Source organism: Hyperolius riggenbachi, chromosome 2 (genome assembly GCF_040937935.1).
Source record: "Hyperolius riggenbachi isolate aHypRig1 chromosome 2, aHypRig1.pri, whole genome shotgun sequence".
In the NCBI taxonomy this organism is placed as follows: domain Eukaryota; kingdom Metazoa; phylum Chordata; class Amphibia; order Anura; family Hyperoliidae; genus Hyperolius; species Hyperolius riggenbachi.
The window spans coordinates 524,736,880-524,752,368 of record NC_090647.1 but is presented as its reverse complement, the minus strand read 5'-3'; the positions used below and the strand labels follow the sequence as shown (position 1 = coordinate 524,752,368).

The following is a 15,489-nucleotide window of genomic DNA, read 5'->3' as shown; positions in this document are numbered from 1 at the left end:
ACACAGCTTAGGGTATTCAGGGGAAGCCTTGTTCCGCTCACCACTGCTGCCTGGGAGATCTGTCTCCACTAACTTTGTTCTTATTGCTCCCTTATCACCTCTTCAAAGCGAGCAGTATTCTCCGTGTCATTACCGCCTGCTCTAATCTTTATGAATTGACATGTGTTGGAGGTGTTTACAGCACAAGTCGGTAATTTACCGCACTGCTCGGGAATTTCAGCTTTTCATGTGGTAACAGCTTTTATGAATTGACATTTTGCTAAGTGCTCAGAAAAGTCAGCTGTTTTCAGCATTAGCGCATGCGGTAATGCTTTATGAACCGACCCCATTATCTTAGCAAAGCTGACATTCACGGCAAGATCAATCGTTTTTTTACACCTCTCTGTATAAAACATCATAAATAGACATTTATTGTACCGATAATTGCATATTTTTTATTGCATAATTACTGATGTCTGGTAATACAGAGACATCCCATATGGTCCCTGAAAATAAAATGCTTATAGCTGTGCTTTTTATATATATACAGATTTCATACATTCCCCTCCCCCTCCCCCCCAAAAAAAATTAGGCAGTTCCTAAAAGTGCACCTTTCCACAGGCAATGGAGGAAGCCATTTTTCTGGGCTGTTATTCAGAAATACTGGTCTGTTAGGAGCTGGCTGACTGCGGTAAGAAATGAGGAGAGATTTAGGAACAGAGTAATTGCCTCCAGTGTAGAACGGGCAGAGATTGCTTGAAGTGCACCTGTCACTTGTGCAGGGGTGGGGAAGGCAAGTAGACACTGTTATCTTAGCAGTAAAGATTGTACTTTGTTATTTATTAACTTACTAATAATATATTAAATACTTATTACAATAACAAACATAGTGTTTTTCTCAAGAGGTATGGAGATTAAAGTGTACCTGAGATAAAGAAAAAATATATACATACCTGGGGCTTCCTCCAGCCCCCTTCAGGCTAATCGTTCCCTCGCCGTCGTCCTCTGCCGCCTGGATTTTCCGCTACAGGTCCTGGTAATTTGGCCAGTCCCCCCATGAAGTGATGGAATGGCCCAAAACCGGTTCTGTCAGATTTTAACTGCCTACTTTTTCACGATAGTGGTACATTAAGGCCCCATTTCCACAGGGATATTACCTCTTGCGTGCATTTTTTTTTTTTTTCATATGAAAATGTTCCTATTCCTCTAGCGTAACTGACTATCTGCATGGTACAAAAAAAGGACCACAAAAACCGCAGTCAATGGAAACTATTCCATTCAAGTTGCATTGGATGCAGTACTAATGTGAAGTTTCGCAATGAGAGTTCACGCTCACTGGAAATGGGCCTTAAATGGAACCTAAACTGAGAAGGATATGAATTTTTCCTTTTAAAATAATACCAGTTGCCTGGCTGTCCTGCTGATCCTGTGTCTCTAATACTTTTAGCCACAGCCCCTCAACAAGCATGCAGATCAGGTGCTCTGACTGAAGTCAGACTGGATTAGCTGCATGCTTGTTTCAGGTGTGTGATTCAGCCACTACTGCAGCTAAAGAGATCAGAAGGGCTGCCAGGCAACTGGTATTATTTTAAAAGGAAAAATCCATATCCTCCTCAGTTAAGGTTCCAGTTAAAGGAGAACTCCACAAAGTGTAGATGAATAAGGCATTCACAAAAAATAACTCTCCTTGAGAGTTTACTTTGAAGTGTGTTGCTACCTTTGGTGAAAAATTCACAGGGTCCCCTCAGAGGCCTCCATTATAGTAGTAGAGATATTATCTCCTCAGCTGCCTTCCTCACAAACTAATTACCGTGTGGCCAGTTCAATACCTCCAACAGCAGTTTGGGTGTTTATTACATCCATATAGATTACACACACCTAATTACACAGCAGATGGACAGGTATCCAGGCACTCCGTAGGCCGCATGCATTCATTTTTCGGGAAGGTGATGCAGAGGGAACATCTTTACTATTTTGAAGACAGATTTTTTTTTTTTAAAGCGAACCTGAACTCTTGCACAGGAGAAGGGAAACACAGAGAAATCTGTGTGCGTTTAAAGAGAAGATCCTGTCTGATTCTCCCTTCTCAGCAAGTAATGAGCTAGTGTAATTTGAGCGGTCAGCTCTCTGCCAACTGTGCTAAGTTCTGAGCTAATATGTAAACACCGGAGGTTAACCCTTTCTGTGCTCCCAGCAAACCAGAAAGCAACCACTCTGCAGAATATCAGTAGGAGTTCTAAGCTGTAACAAGGAAATGTTTTTCTGTAAAAGTTATGACACTGTTGCTTCTTTGTTAGAGCAGAAATGTCTATCTGTAAATTTTCTACCAAAGGTTGTAAAACAAAGTGGAACCAAAGTTTCCCAACAAAACTAACACCGCAAAGAGACCCTCTGTATTCTGTGTCAAAAAGCCAATAGCATTGATGTTTGAATTCAGCATATTGAATTCAGAACACACAAATACTGCCGACTGCCACACTTCAGCACCATTTCAGTACTTCACTGCTTCCTCCTTCTCAAGCCGGGAGGAGGAAGTATTGGAGTTACATGAAACACATCGTGAAGTGCGAGTAGTGTCCTCCCCCTGACCCTGCCTGCTTGTTCCTTACTTTAGCAATACTGGAGCATGGTGATCGGCAGTGCTCATGTATTCTGAATTCATTATGTCAAATTTGAACACCAACATTAAAAGCCATTATATATTTTTTTACTTGCAGCATAATAGATTTTTTTTCTTTTGGAAAAAGTTGTAGGAAAAGTTGTGCTTGTTGTCTAGTTTGCAGTCTTTGGGAGCCAGGATTGGACAGGGATGGGGGAAGGGCTTCCAGTGCAGGAAGTACACAGGAGAGTGAAGCTATAGTGTGTTGTCTACTCTTACACCAGCATTATGGCCAGCTCACACTAGCGGGGGTGCCAAGTAGTGCACACTGCTACGTAAAGCTTTCATACCGCCACTGGCCAGGCTTTCCTATAGAATAAGCACACCCATTCTAAAGCTGAACTGTGGACAGATGCAAATCTCTTACCCTTCATCTGATAACCTAGATTGTTTTAATGACTTTAGAAAAGTCTTAATTTAAAGAGTAACTTAATTAGAAAAACAAGAACAGTTTAACTTACCTGGGGCTTCTTGCAGCCCCCCTGCAGTCATCCTGTGCCCGCGCCATCGTTCCGTAACCCTTCCAGCCAGCAGTGGCGACCCCCTCAAAGCTGGTCAGTCGCAGCCAGTCGCTGGCTACTGTGCATGCACAGCCCCTGAGCTGCACACGCCCCGATTGTGCTGCCGTTGCTGGGAGTGTTCTGCGCATGCTCAGTAGAAATGAAAAGGCGCGTGGCTGGCCAGCTTTGCACAGGTCGCCACTGCTGGCTGGAGGGTTGTGGAAGGCGGTGCATGCCCAGGATGTCTGGAGGGGGTTGCAAGAAGCTCCAGGTAAGTTAAACTGCATTTTTTTACTTAAGATTTCCAATATTTTCTATTGCATTGAACTTTCCTACAAATTCTGGAAAAAAGGCAGCTTCTGCCCTTCCCAAGCCACCCTCTTTACAGCATGAAATGACAGGTGCACTTTGGAAGTTTAACGAAAATAAATATTATTCCTTGGCAATGGAGATTGTGGCGGATAGGAGTCTCCTCCAGTTACAGTATCCTCTCATAAAACAGGAGGTAGGCCTGGGCATTGAGGACTTTAGTGACTGGCACGGCTTGTACATGGCTGTCGCTGATGTAGAACCAGTGGCCCTTCATAGGCTCTGAACTCGGTGCTGCAAAGACAGAAAATGTGAATTAATGTGAGTACTGATGGAGTGATGGGAGAGTACATGGAGCTATCCCTGAACTTGTCTCACCCTCGGGAAGCTCTCCCCGCAGCACAAGGTCACACAGACCAGGGTTCGGGACTCGTGACTTCACGTAGGCGGTGTAATGTCCAGAGCGCATGGTGCCGCTGTGCTCAATCACACCATATAAGGAGTATAGCAAGCTGGACTCTCCATCACAGATGTTCTGCAAGAAGAACAAGGACAAGGATTATCCTGTAAAACTGAACTCTATCTGACCTACTGGGCTTATTCTTCTACAGGGAAATGACACTTTCAAAAATGTCTGCAGCTCAGTTCTATATATTACAGGGTTAAAAAGTACCACAGGTCAAAATGATAGAGCCTGTCATGATAGAGATGGAGTTAAATACTTACCTGTTCTGGCACCATCCCCCCAGGCAGGTGGCTGATTTGCCCCTCTCGGAGATGTGGCCCTGGTCATTTTCTTTCACAATTGCTGTAGAGTCTCCGGCCACTTCCATCTGCATTATTGCGGCCTGACCCAGCTTGGCAGCCACTGCCTGACTGGTAGCTGCTGAGCTGGGGGTGGTCTGCAGCAATGCAGGCGGAGGTGTCCCTAGAGCTTTGGCAGTCTGCAAAAACATGGCCGCGACTGCGTTCCCGTGGAGGAGGGTGGAGAGTCACCTGTGACCTGATGACGTTGGATTAGGTGATTATTTAAACCTGAGAACACAGAGCCAAGTCATGACAGGCTCTGTCATTTTTAATTGCAATACGGCAATCCAAACTCAGTTCACACCCACTGGCCTGCCACTCCGCTCATCCCTTCCAGAGGCACCTACAGCAGAGGAGTACATATTATTGTCACGTTGCATCAGCTATGAGTAAAATATTGGCTAACCAATTCTAGTCTTAATCCTCCCATTAAGGTACCTAACCTTAAATACCCCCCTTCCCCCCGGTAGTACCTAGCCTAAGCCCCCTCACCTAATGCCTAACCTTAACCCCTCTAAAAAGGTGCCTAACACTAATTGGTTTTGGGCGCCAAAAGTACCGATCGTGGTATAGCCATTAAATTCTTTTTTTTTAACCATTAAATTCTATAGTTACATAGTTATGTAACCCCTCCGAGGTGCTACTGTGGTTCCCAGGCAGTGAGAGAGCCTGGGACCCTGCGGTCCCCCCGGTTGTATGGTCGGCATTGGGAAGCCTCCCCGTGACGCTCCTGGATAGTGTTAATGTAGCATGAACTAATTCCTGCAGGGCGTTCACTTTGCGTTATTGGTTTTTTTGGACCCTGCATAGTTTGGCATGCGAAAGCAAAAGCATATTTGCATGAGCATTGCCTCATGAATAGCCAATAAGGCCGGATTTGCAAAGCCAGACTTTCTAGGGTTAAACTTGGTGTTTTGTCAGAATTCTAGCGGTTTTATTTATGCAGGAAAAAGCTGTCATAAGTGTATAGTTTAAGTTTTAATGTTCTATGCAAAATTTCATTGTAAACTGTAAAGTTGGGTTACTTCTTTAAAATATTGCTATGTGACATCTGAGCATATTTTAGGCTGTAAAGCTTATGAGATTATTTTAACTTGCAAGCTGGCAGATAATAGACGTACTGGTTACAAAAAGCCAGAGCATTATTGTTTATGCTAGTGCGTAGCCTTGACATTTAAAGAGGCTTCTGTGTGAAGACAGAGAAGCAAGTTAAACTCACATTACTGAAGTAATTATGAATGCACATAATTATTACAAACAGATATTATTAATCTAAATATTAATGATCAATACAGTCCTTCTAAAGAAAGAAAAAGTTATTGTTAAACCCTATATAATAGAATCTATTACTCTGAAAGATATTTAAAATCTGTAGTCTACCCGTGGAAGATGAGAAAGTAAAACTTTTATAAGATTGTTTCAACTTGTAAGCTAGACAATTGTTGACATGTTCAGTGGCTTGAAGGCCATCACAGCCAGCAAGAATATAATGCCATGTTTTGACTATGATTGTCCTTTGGAATGTCAATAAGTTCCAAGGTTTTTGTATTGTCCCGTATTTAGGACAGTGATGCCATCTGGCGGGTTCATACTTTAATAAAATCAACATTATTAATAGATTGTTATTTGTTATGAAATGCTGACCTCTGCCGGTGGACATTATATTTATTTTATAAGAAAGACAAAAATATAGACATTGATTTTATATTATTAAGATTTAATATGTAATTATTCCTTATATGATTCATTGTTTTAAGAAGAATTATATAATAAGCTTTATATTTAAATAAGTATATTAGAAGCCTTGTATGTTTTAATAAGCCTTAAATTGCTGAAGGCTCTTGCAGGTCTGTGTTAGTGTCAATCTGACCTGGGAAAGTACCAAGAAATTCCAACATAATTAGCAGTGAACACTTTATCAGAAATGCGTCATGAATGACATTGTTTAGTCCTCATGTCTGGGTCAGCCAACAGACAAGATGGCTGTTGACGTCCATTTTTAATTAAGTGCGTCAGAAATGACCCTATATTAAATGTCAAGCACTCCAAATGCCGTAAATTCCCACAAGATAAGGTAATTAAGAATTTATAAACAATAATATTGTGACTAAGGTAATCAAAACATGATAAAGCATTGACGCACGGAAGCTTTAGCCAATCAGAACCTGGGATCCAGGGAAGTTCCAGATTAGGCAGCCATATTGCCTCCAGCCCCTATAAAGGTAGGAGCTGTAAGCTCATAGTTTGCAGAAGCCCAACAATCTCCTGAGAAGACACATGAGGCAGAAGCTACCTTCCCACAAGTGGTTCTAGATGCTGAAGAGATGACAGAGAAGGGGTAATATGCTTAATATTCTGGTGATTTACTTTATTAATTTTTCAGCATTAAGTTTTATTAAGATGTTAGCAAGAAGTTTTTTTAGAAGTTATTTTTATGCTATTTCTTTAAGAAGATACTACAAGTTTTACACAGCTACTAGATACACAGCTATTGATACCGATGAGACTACTTTTGATCTTATTCTACATAACACAACTGTTATATTCTTTTTTGAATGTACTTAGAAGATTGATGATCGTTTGGCTATAAAGCCTTGATAAGATAGAATACTGTTAGAAGGAAACACTACTTGGAACTGTTCATATTTTGTATATATGCTGTAAAATAAGCAAATACAATTTTTTATATAAAATCATACACCGAGTGCTCTGATTCATTTCAAGGTATACCGTCAATCTATAATTACTGTTATAGAGGGTTCAGACCCCACTATGCCGGATTTATATGATAGCAACGCTTTAAGGGCTGGTCCTTTACTGAGTTAGCAATCATGAAAAAGGCAAAAACCGCTCAGGTTTTTGACAGTTTGAGCATGCATACATTTTCTCATGGAAAGCCTACTTCTTCTTCTTGCTTCAAGGTTGAGGCACGTACTCTATTAGATAGATAGATGCGGCGTATGCTACGACGCGGGTTGGCTAGTTTTATATATTTTTGAAAAGAAGCATCCACTGTTTAACTCCTCACATTGATCCGGTATGTCCACAACTGTGTATTGATGTTGGAAGGACTAATCATGTATGCAAACTGTGGCCGTTTACTTCTACTACTGCACAATATTGATCCTGTGTTTCCCCCTTGCCACCTTGAGCGTGCCTAGTATGAAGAACAAGTGGATTGTTCCCTCTTTCTCATGCTAATTAGTGTAATTGGAAGTTGATGACAAGTGGTGTTGAAGGTCCCCTCACATTTATTAATGGCAGTTCCAATTGGAACCAGTTATTTTACTAAAAGACCTTAACGGCTACTTACCTTACACTTTGCTGTACAGAAGGGAGCCAAGTCTATCACTTCTGGGAACTTTATGTGCTTATTGATCTTGTGAAGACTGAAACCATTCTACAAATGAAAGGAAATAAATCTTAGCAATAAAGCAACTGAACGTGGGCACTTCAAATTGCGGCACCTGCAGTCTGCCTATAAAAAAAAAAAGATGGCAGAGCACATTACAGACGGGGTAAACGGAACTTAAAATGGGAATTGGTTAGCAGTGGGGTACCACAAGGGTCAGGACTCGGTCCAATTCTTTTTAATGTATTGTTGAATGATTCAATAAACTAAATACAGAGCGATGTAGCAAACTTTGCAGATGATACAAAATGATGCAGAATTATAAACACCAAGATGGATAGTGAAATGTTACAACAGGATCTTAACAACATGACAGATAAAAATGTAATGCTGATAAATTTAAAGTCATGCCCCTTGGATGTACCAATGGTAAAGCACCATATAAAATAAATGGCATACAGCTGGGAACATCAGACTTGGGAATACTGGTTGATAACAAGTTAAGTAATCATATAAAATTCTAAGCAGTAACTAAAAGCAAATAAAAATCTGGGATGCATAAAATGGGAAATAAAATCTCGAAGTGCTAGTATTCTACTCCCTCTGTATAACTCACTTGTGAGGCCACATCTGGAGTATGGGATACAGCTTTGGGCACCACACTATAGAAAGGACATTGACCTTCTAAACTCAACGTACCTGTGGCTTCATCCAGCCCCTAGAAGTCTATCTAGTCCAGCACTGCAGTTCTGCTGCCCTCCAGTGTGCCGCTAACCTCTCTGAAATATCACGGATCATAGCTGTGGTTGCGGGCTTCTACACATGCTTGCGCCCCTCTTGATCGCACTCCAGTGGCTGGGAGTATTGTGCACCTGCCCAGTTAAGTCTTTGTGAGCTGTGCAAGCTCAGAACGCTCCCACCAGAGGAGCATGCTCAGGAGAGTTGTGGGCTCACATGACTGTTAAGGTGCGTACACACGCACTACAAGAGGCAACGACGGGTCCTCCAGACCCTCCCGCTAGGTGGTCTCTTAGCCAACAGTAGCGCGTGTGCATGCGCTGTCGGCGGACTGATGAGGCTGTTTCTGAGCGATCCGCTCAGCGCTGTCAGCTAAAAGACCGCCCAGCCGGACCCGTCGTTGCCTCTTGTAGTGCGTGTGTATGCACCTTTACAGTCCCTAATCTACTCCTACCATTCTGATTACTGGTGGTGGAGATCACCTGGTTACAAGGCTACAATAGGAGTGACATAGTAGGGAGGAAGTGTGTGTTCAGTGTGTGTCTGTGTGTGTGTCTGTGTGTGTGTTGTGTGTGTCTGTGTGTGTGTTGAGTGTGTCTGTGTGTGTGTTGAGTGTGTCTGTGTGTGTGTTGAGTGTGTCTGTGTGTGTGTTGAGTGTGTCTGTGTGTGTGTTGAGTGTGTCTGTGTGTGTGTTGAGTGTGTCTGTGTGTGTGTTGAGTGTGTCTGTGTGTGTGTTGAGTGTGTCTGTGTGTGTGTTGAGTGTGTCTGTGTGTGTGTTGAGTGTGTCTGTGTGTGTGTTGAGTGTGTCTGTGTGTGTGTTGAGTGTGTCTGTGTGTGTGTTGAGTGTGTCTGTGTGTGTGTTGAGTGTGTCTGTGTGTGTGTTGAGTGTGTCTGTGTGCTGAGTGTGTATGTGTGCTTGTGGAGTGTGTGTGTGTGTGTGTGTGTAGTGTGTGTGTGTGTGTAGTGTGTGTGTGTGTGTGTGTGGAGTGTGTGTGTGTGTTGAGTATGTTGATTGTGTAGGGGGCATTTTGGGATCAGCATGGGGGATTCTGGGTTACATGCAGAGGGGACCCCAGCTACTCTGACTGTCAGCCTACTCTTATTCTTCTCATTTTTAAAGTGCAAGCCTAATCCTAGCGCAAAGAAGAGTGGTACTCTAATCAGAGAGTGGGGTCACATCACATCCCCTCAAAAGTCTAAGACACCCATAGGCGAGAATGTAGGAAGGTTTGCGGATAGGTCCAGACAGAGCAGACAAAAAAAAAAAGAGAAAATGCTGATACACAACGCATTAGTAGATGCTGCCGACTCTTTATCATAGTCTTGCAATATACGAAATGCAAGAAAAATATACCTGTTGGAATCTCTTTAAATGGAGAGTCAGGATGGGAGGCGGAGCCGACACCAACATCTGCTTCTTGCCATTAGTGTAGACAAACTTCTTCTCCACTGAAAACAAAAGGGAGTTTGAAGAATTGTGTGAATCAAAAAGTTAAATGTTGACAGGAATTATAAGTTATTCAATTCCCTCGCTATAAACACTCATACACTACTAGGTTTAAAAGAAGAAAACATGTAAACCGCATTCATTTGGGGATCACATGACGACCTCTGCACTCTTCTCACCCAAACACAACAATCTTCATGCACTCCTAGCGAGGCAGGGGGTCTGGGACACGCCCCTCTCATATGGCTCTGCTAGGCTGAGTGGTAGTCTGGGAAGGCCCCTCCCATAAATCTTCCCCAAAAGCAGGGCATTGTGATTGTTTTATTTTATGCAGGACACAGCAACCCCCCTCCAACCGGGGGGGGGGGGGGGGGACAACAAATTGTCTACACCAAAGCAGTAAATATAGCTCTTTAGACTTTAGTTGCACACAACTGTGTAACAAAAATGACAGCAGTGACAGGTTGCCGTTTCAGCCTCCATAGGTCTTTCTCAAGCTGCAATAGTCAGTAAGGTGCACCTATAAAAGGTTGAAACAGCAGTCTGTCGCTGCTGTCATGTTTGTTTTATTTTCACATTGTAGTTTTACAAATAAAGTCTAAAGAGCTATAATTACTGCTTATGGTGCCTTCCCTTTGTTGGATCCGTTGCTATATGACCCTAGTGGTACTAGGGTGCGGGCCGTGGCACACATTTCTGGGCGTCATTGGGTGCTCCTTCACGCCAGTTTACATATGAAGATATGATCTACAGACTTTTTTATATTACACACGGTAACCCAGATCTGTACTGAGAGGGTGGATTTAGGGAGCTTTAAAGATCCTGGACACCTGCAGTCAAAACCTATCTCACAGATCATGTGATGACTACCTGACAACAGGGCTGTGGAGTCGGTACAAAAATCTTCCGACTCCAACTCCTCAGTTTATGAAACCACGACTCCGACTCCAATTCCGACTCCGGGTACCCAAAACGGCTCAGACTCCGACTCCTCGACTCAGACTCCTTAGTCTAATACTTAACAGGGCTGTGGATTTTGTACAAAAATCATCCGACTCAGACTTCTGACTCCCCAGTTTATGAAATCAACGACTCCGACTCCAACTCTGACTCCAGGTGCCCAAAATTGCCCCGACTCCGACTCCACAGCCCTGTCTGACAACCCAGGGTTGTCCCAAGAGGATTGGGTTCAGATGGCTTTTAAAAATGCTGGACACCTGCAGTTAAAACCTACGCTATAGCCCATGTGATGACTACCTGACAACTGATCATGTGACGGAGCATCAGAACGGTGCAAGATTTCTCTTCTTTTCATTACTGAGAGCTGGGAACATTTATAAATGTGATGCAGGTTTTTAAGGACGTTCTTCAAAGGATGATGCAAAAATTCTATCTTTTTAAGTATGAAGATGTTGCGATTATGTAGGGTCGTGTTTGGTTAATTTTCTTTTCAGTCTTTACTGGGTCACTTTAACAGGGCAATGGACAGTGGGGCAGTGTCATCATAATCCCTTCCTCTTCTTGTTTTGGAAAAGGTCAGGGCAGTCACTAATCACAGCTTGCGCATGAAAACCCAGCTCTAACACTGAAACCTTATGGCATCAAGGTAGGTGTTTTATTAGCCTTACTTACCTTTGTTATTATGTTTCTGCATCTTTGCCTGCCTCTGGGTGCAGGTATTGCACAGTAGCTGATTGTTTCCAACCAGGTTCTCCTTGCGGGTAAACTGATAAAGACAACTAAGGACTGACCACTCATCCAATTGAAGCTCCTTTCTGTCTGAGAGGGCACAAAAGGCAGTTTTGGGATCTTCGTTCACCACTTCATAAACTTGGTTTGTGGGCACATCATTTACTATTTCAATTTCAATATCATTGAGTTCAAGGTTTGAGTTGAGATTGAGTCTGTTCAGGTTTTCCGTTAGTTGATTATCTACATCATCATCTTCTGCTTGAGAACTCGAAGACATCTCGTCTTGGACCTCGACAATATCCATGTTCACTTCAGGGAGGTTTCCATTCTCTAGAAGAACCTCCGTTGTTTCACTGCTGAGTTGGGTTTTGTTGTCAATACTTTCATTATTGGATCCAGTTAGTTCTGTAACTCTCTCATTCAGTTCGTGATTATTCTCCTGATCTTCTACTGCTGAATTATGGTTATTTTCAAGACTTGCCTCAGCTTTATTTTCCAAATTTGCCAAACACAAATCTTTGTTGTGTTTAGAACAATCGAGATCTTCCTCGTTCTTCTCCACATCATTGTCACTGGTTAGCTCAGGAGACAACGCCTCAGCTGTGGTCTGCTCTTGTGGCTCACAATTGTTGTCCAGCATGTTGTTGTCAGGGATGGATTCCTCGTCGTCCTGTTGGCTCGCATTGAGATCAGTCAACACTAACGTCTTGCCTTGTATTTTCTGCTGTCGCCGTTGAGTCTGTTGGATGATGACAAATTTTTCAGTGAAAAGGACCTAAGTAGATAATAGATCATAACATTTACTCGGCACCTTCCGCTGACTTTCATTGTCTGGATCCTTAAACTAGTACCAATTTACTCAGATATAAGGCCTAAAGTAAACCCGAGAGGATTGTACTTGTAAAGTTTGTATCTTCTCTTTTAATTTAAAAAAAAGTAAATAAGTAACTACTGAACAAGAAAAGAACCAAACTAGCATATGAAAGAAAAGCAGACCAGAGGTGATGTTCACACAAAGTAGAGGCATTAGACTATGACTATGGTTGGGATTAGATAGTGAGCTCCACTTAAAGGATATCCAACCTGAAAGAAAAAAGGAAAGCCTAACTTACCTGCTTCCCTCCAGTGCGCTGCTAGCCTCTCTGAAAGATCCCTGTGGCTGCAAGCTTCTACGCATGTGCGCACCTCTGGTGATCACACTTCTATGGCTAGGAGTATTGGACAACTGCCCAGTAAGTCTTTGTGAACTGCGCAAGCGCAGGATGCTCCCTCCACCGGTACGCAATGATAAGAGGTGTGGGGACCTTTTGGAGGGGATTCCAGCGCACTGGAGTGTAGCGGAAGTACAGCATTGGACCTGATAGACTACTAGGGAATGGAGGAAGTCAGAGGCAAGTTAAGCTTAGCTTTTTTCTTTCAGCTTGGATACCCTTTGTTACAGTGTTCCCCAACCCTGTCCTCAAGGCCCACCAACAGTGCATGTTTTGTGGAAAGCCACAGAGGTAGTTAATTAGCTCTGCTGAGGCACTAATTACCTCACATGTGAATGTTTGTGGTCTTATGCAAGACGTACTGTTGGTGGGCCTTGAGGACAGGGTTGGGGAACTATGGTTTAAAGGACAGGTAGTGATATGACTGTACGGTACTTCGAAAATTACTTTGAAAGACATCAGTGATTCATAAATATATAATAATGAAAGTGGAGGTGGCGCCCTGAATGTGACAACAAGAGGTCTTCATGAGTTGCTGACCTTGGCTTGTTTTTTGGCTTGCTTTTTTGCTTTCTTTTGAAGGTGTTTACTTGGCCCTGAAGTAACCTCATTTTTCTCCTTCACATAACTGTCATCATTAGCATCCTCATCCTTCTTTTCATAGACTGCTTTTGCTGATTTGGGGGTATTCTTCTTGGCAGGCTGAAATAAAAGCACAATAGTGTATGATACAAACTGCGAGGAAGAGTCTGATATCTCCAGGCAGCCAATAACAGAGACTGACCGGACTACTACGGTAGGTGTTAACAAATATTAGTGTACATGAACAGCCTGGTGACAACTTAATGGCCATACAGAGAAGTTAATATACAGTGGAAAGATTGTTAGTCACCCACTGTGCCAAGGGTAGCATGGGTTGAATGAAACAACTGCTTATTACTTAAAGAGACACTGAAGCGGAAAAAAATGTATGATATTATGATTTGTATGTGTAGCACAGCTAAGAAATAAAACATTAAGATCAGATATATCAGTCTGAGGGCCCTTTTCCACTAGAGCGATTGTGATTGCTGAATCGCAAAATCGCAAATCGCTAGTGATTTTTAAATCGCTAGGGTTGTTACTTTATCATAGAAATCACGAGAAGTATTTTCCACTACAGTGATTCGATTTGGAAATCGCTAATCGCAAATCGCAATCGCTTGCTGGAGCGATTTTTACAATGATAATGCAATGCAAATGAAAATCGCAAATCGCAATCGCATAACAGAATTAATGAAAAATCGCAATCGCAATCACTGGCGTTTGTGATTTGTGATTGCGATTGCTAGTGGAAAAGGGCCCTAATTGTTTCCAGTACAGGAAGAGTTAAGAAAATCCAGTTGTTATCTCTATGCAAAAAAGCCATTAATCTCTACGACTTTCAAAGTCGTGGAGAGGGCTGTCTTCTGACTTTTATTTTCTCAACTGTAAGTTAACAGTTATCTTTTTATCTGCCAGAGGAGAGTTCATTAGTTCACAGACTGCTCTGAAAGAATCATTTTGAATGCAGAGTGTTGTGTAATCTGCACATATTAGAGAATGATGCAATGTTAGAAAACACTATATACACCTGAAAATAAAAATATGAGAATATTTCTTTGCTGCTAATCTTCTAGTAATTATTCATAGTACACAACCAATTCATTATATCATATATATTTTTTTCACTTTAGTGTCTCTTTAAAGAGAATCTGTACTCTAAAATTCTTACAATACAAAGCATACCATTCTATTCATTATGTTCTCCTGGGCCCCATTTTGCTGTTTCTGCCACTCCCTGCTGCAATCCTGGCTTGCAATTGCCAGTTTTAGGCAGTGTTTACAAACAAAAAACATGGCTGCTAACCAGCATGTGATAGGCTGAGAGAAGCTCAGTCTGACTCATACAGAGCCTGGAGGGGGCATGGAGAGGGTGTGTATAACTTCTACCTATCACAGCAGAGCAGCACATTCCTGCCTGAGCCGACAAAGGAAAGAAGATTAGATTATATAACAGAGATAATACAGCCACTGTGCAACTAGGAAAGGCTGCAGTAAGACAGACCCCATTAGAACATGTATAGGAACTTATAGGATAGAAGAAATAAGGCTGAAAATTTTGTTATAGAGTCTCTTTAAATAAGCTCCCATATGCAATTAACATAACATTTCTTCTGAGTTTTATCCTAGGAGATACGTTTTTACCTTCTTTTAACCTTCTGAGGACCGGCTGCCTAACCCCCCATGGGGACCAGAGCAGTTTACATGCTGGGGGGAGAGGTATGTGGATGGTGTTTAGATAGCCAGGGAGCCGTATCCCCACTATAGCTAGCTATGCATCGTTGTCCCCAGTATAGCCAGGTGTCCCCGGTATAGCTAGCAGCCATTACTCACTTCCCAGGGTCTTGCAATGAGCAGCTCTAGCAGAGATGCCGGGCAGAGCGGAGGCATGTGACTATCGCCGGGGGAACGTTAGGCAGGTGAGTTCCGTCCCCTTCTTCCCCTCCTACCGCCGCTGCTCAACAGTGATCACTACGATTGGCCAGCGATCGTAGTGATCACATGATCAGGAGCCAATCGCCATGGCTCCTGATTACTGAGGGGAGATGTCAGCTGTCTCGGGTGCACACAATTGCGGCTGGAGCGGAAACAGCAGGTGGCGTAAATTCTACGCCGCATCCGTTAGGCCACAAGTGCGGTGTAGGATTTACTTGTGGTGATCCCCAGAAGAGAAAAAAATATATACATACCTGGGGCTTCCTCCAACCCCCTCT

The 15,489-nt window shown here is 42.6% G+C and overlaps 1 protein-coding gene across 1 annotated transcript in view; it reads right to left on the bottom strand.

Annotated features, from left to right (window-relative positions):
* The window catches only part of LOC137545265 (ubiquitin carboxyl-terminal hydrolase 16-like), a 129,220-nt gene that overhangs the window by 82,764 nt on the left and 30,967 nt on the right, over positions 1 to 15,489 (bottom strand). The window contains exons 13-18 of the mRNA XM_068266383.1: positions 13,235 to 13,396; positions 11,424 to 12,222; positions 9,699 to 9,793; positions 7,568 to 7,654; positions 3,826 to 3,982; positions 3,621 to 3,741 (exon numbers count right to left, since the gene is read on the bottom strand). Of these exons, the coding sequence (XP_068122484.1) occupies positions 3,621 to 3,741; positions 3,826 to 3,982; positions 7,568 to 7,654; positions 9,699 to 9,793; positions 11,424 to 12,222; positions 13,235 to 13,396 (1,421 nt within the window). The remainder of the gene's footprint in view (positions 1 to 3,620; positions 3,742 to 3,825; positions 3,983 to 7,567; positions 7,655 to 9,698; positions 9,794 to 11,423; positions 12,223 to 13,234; positions 13,397 to 15,489) is intronic.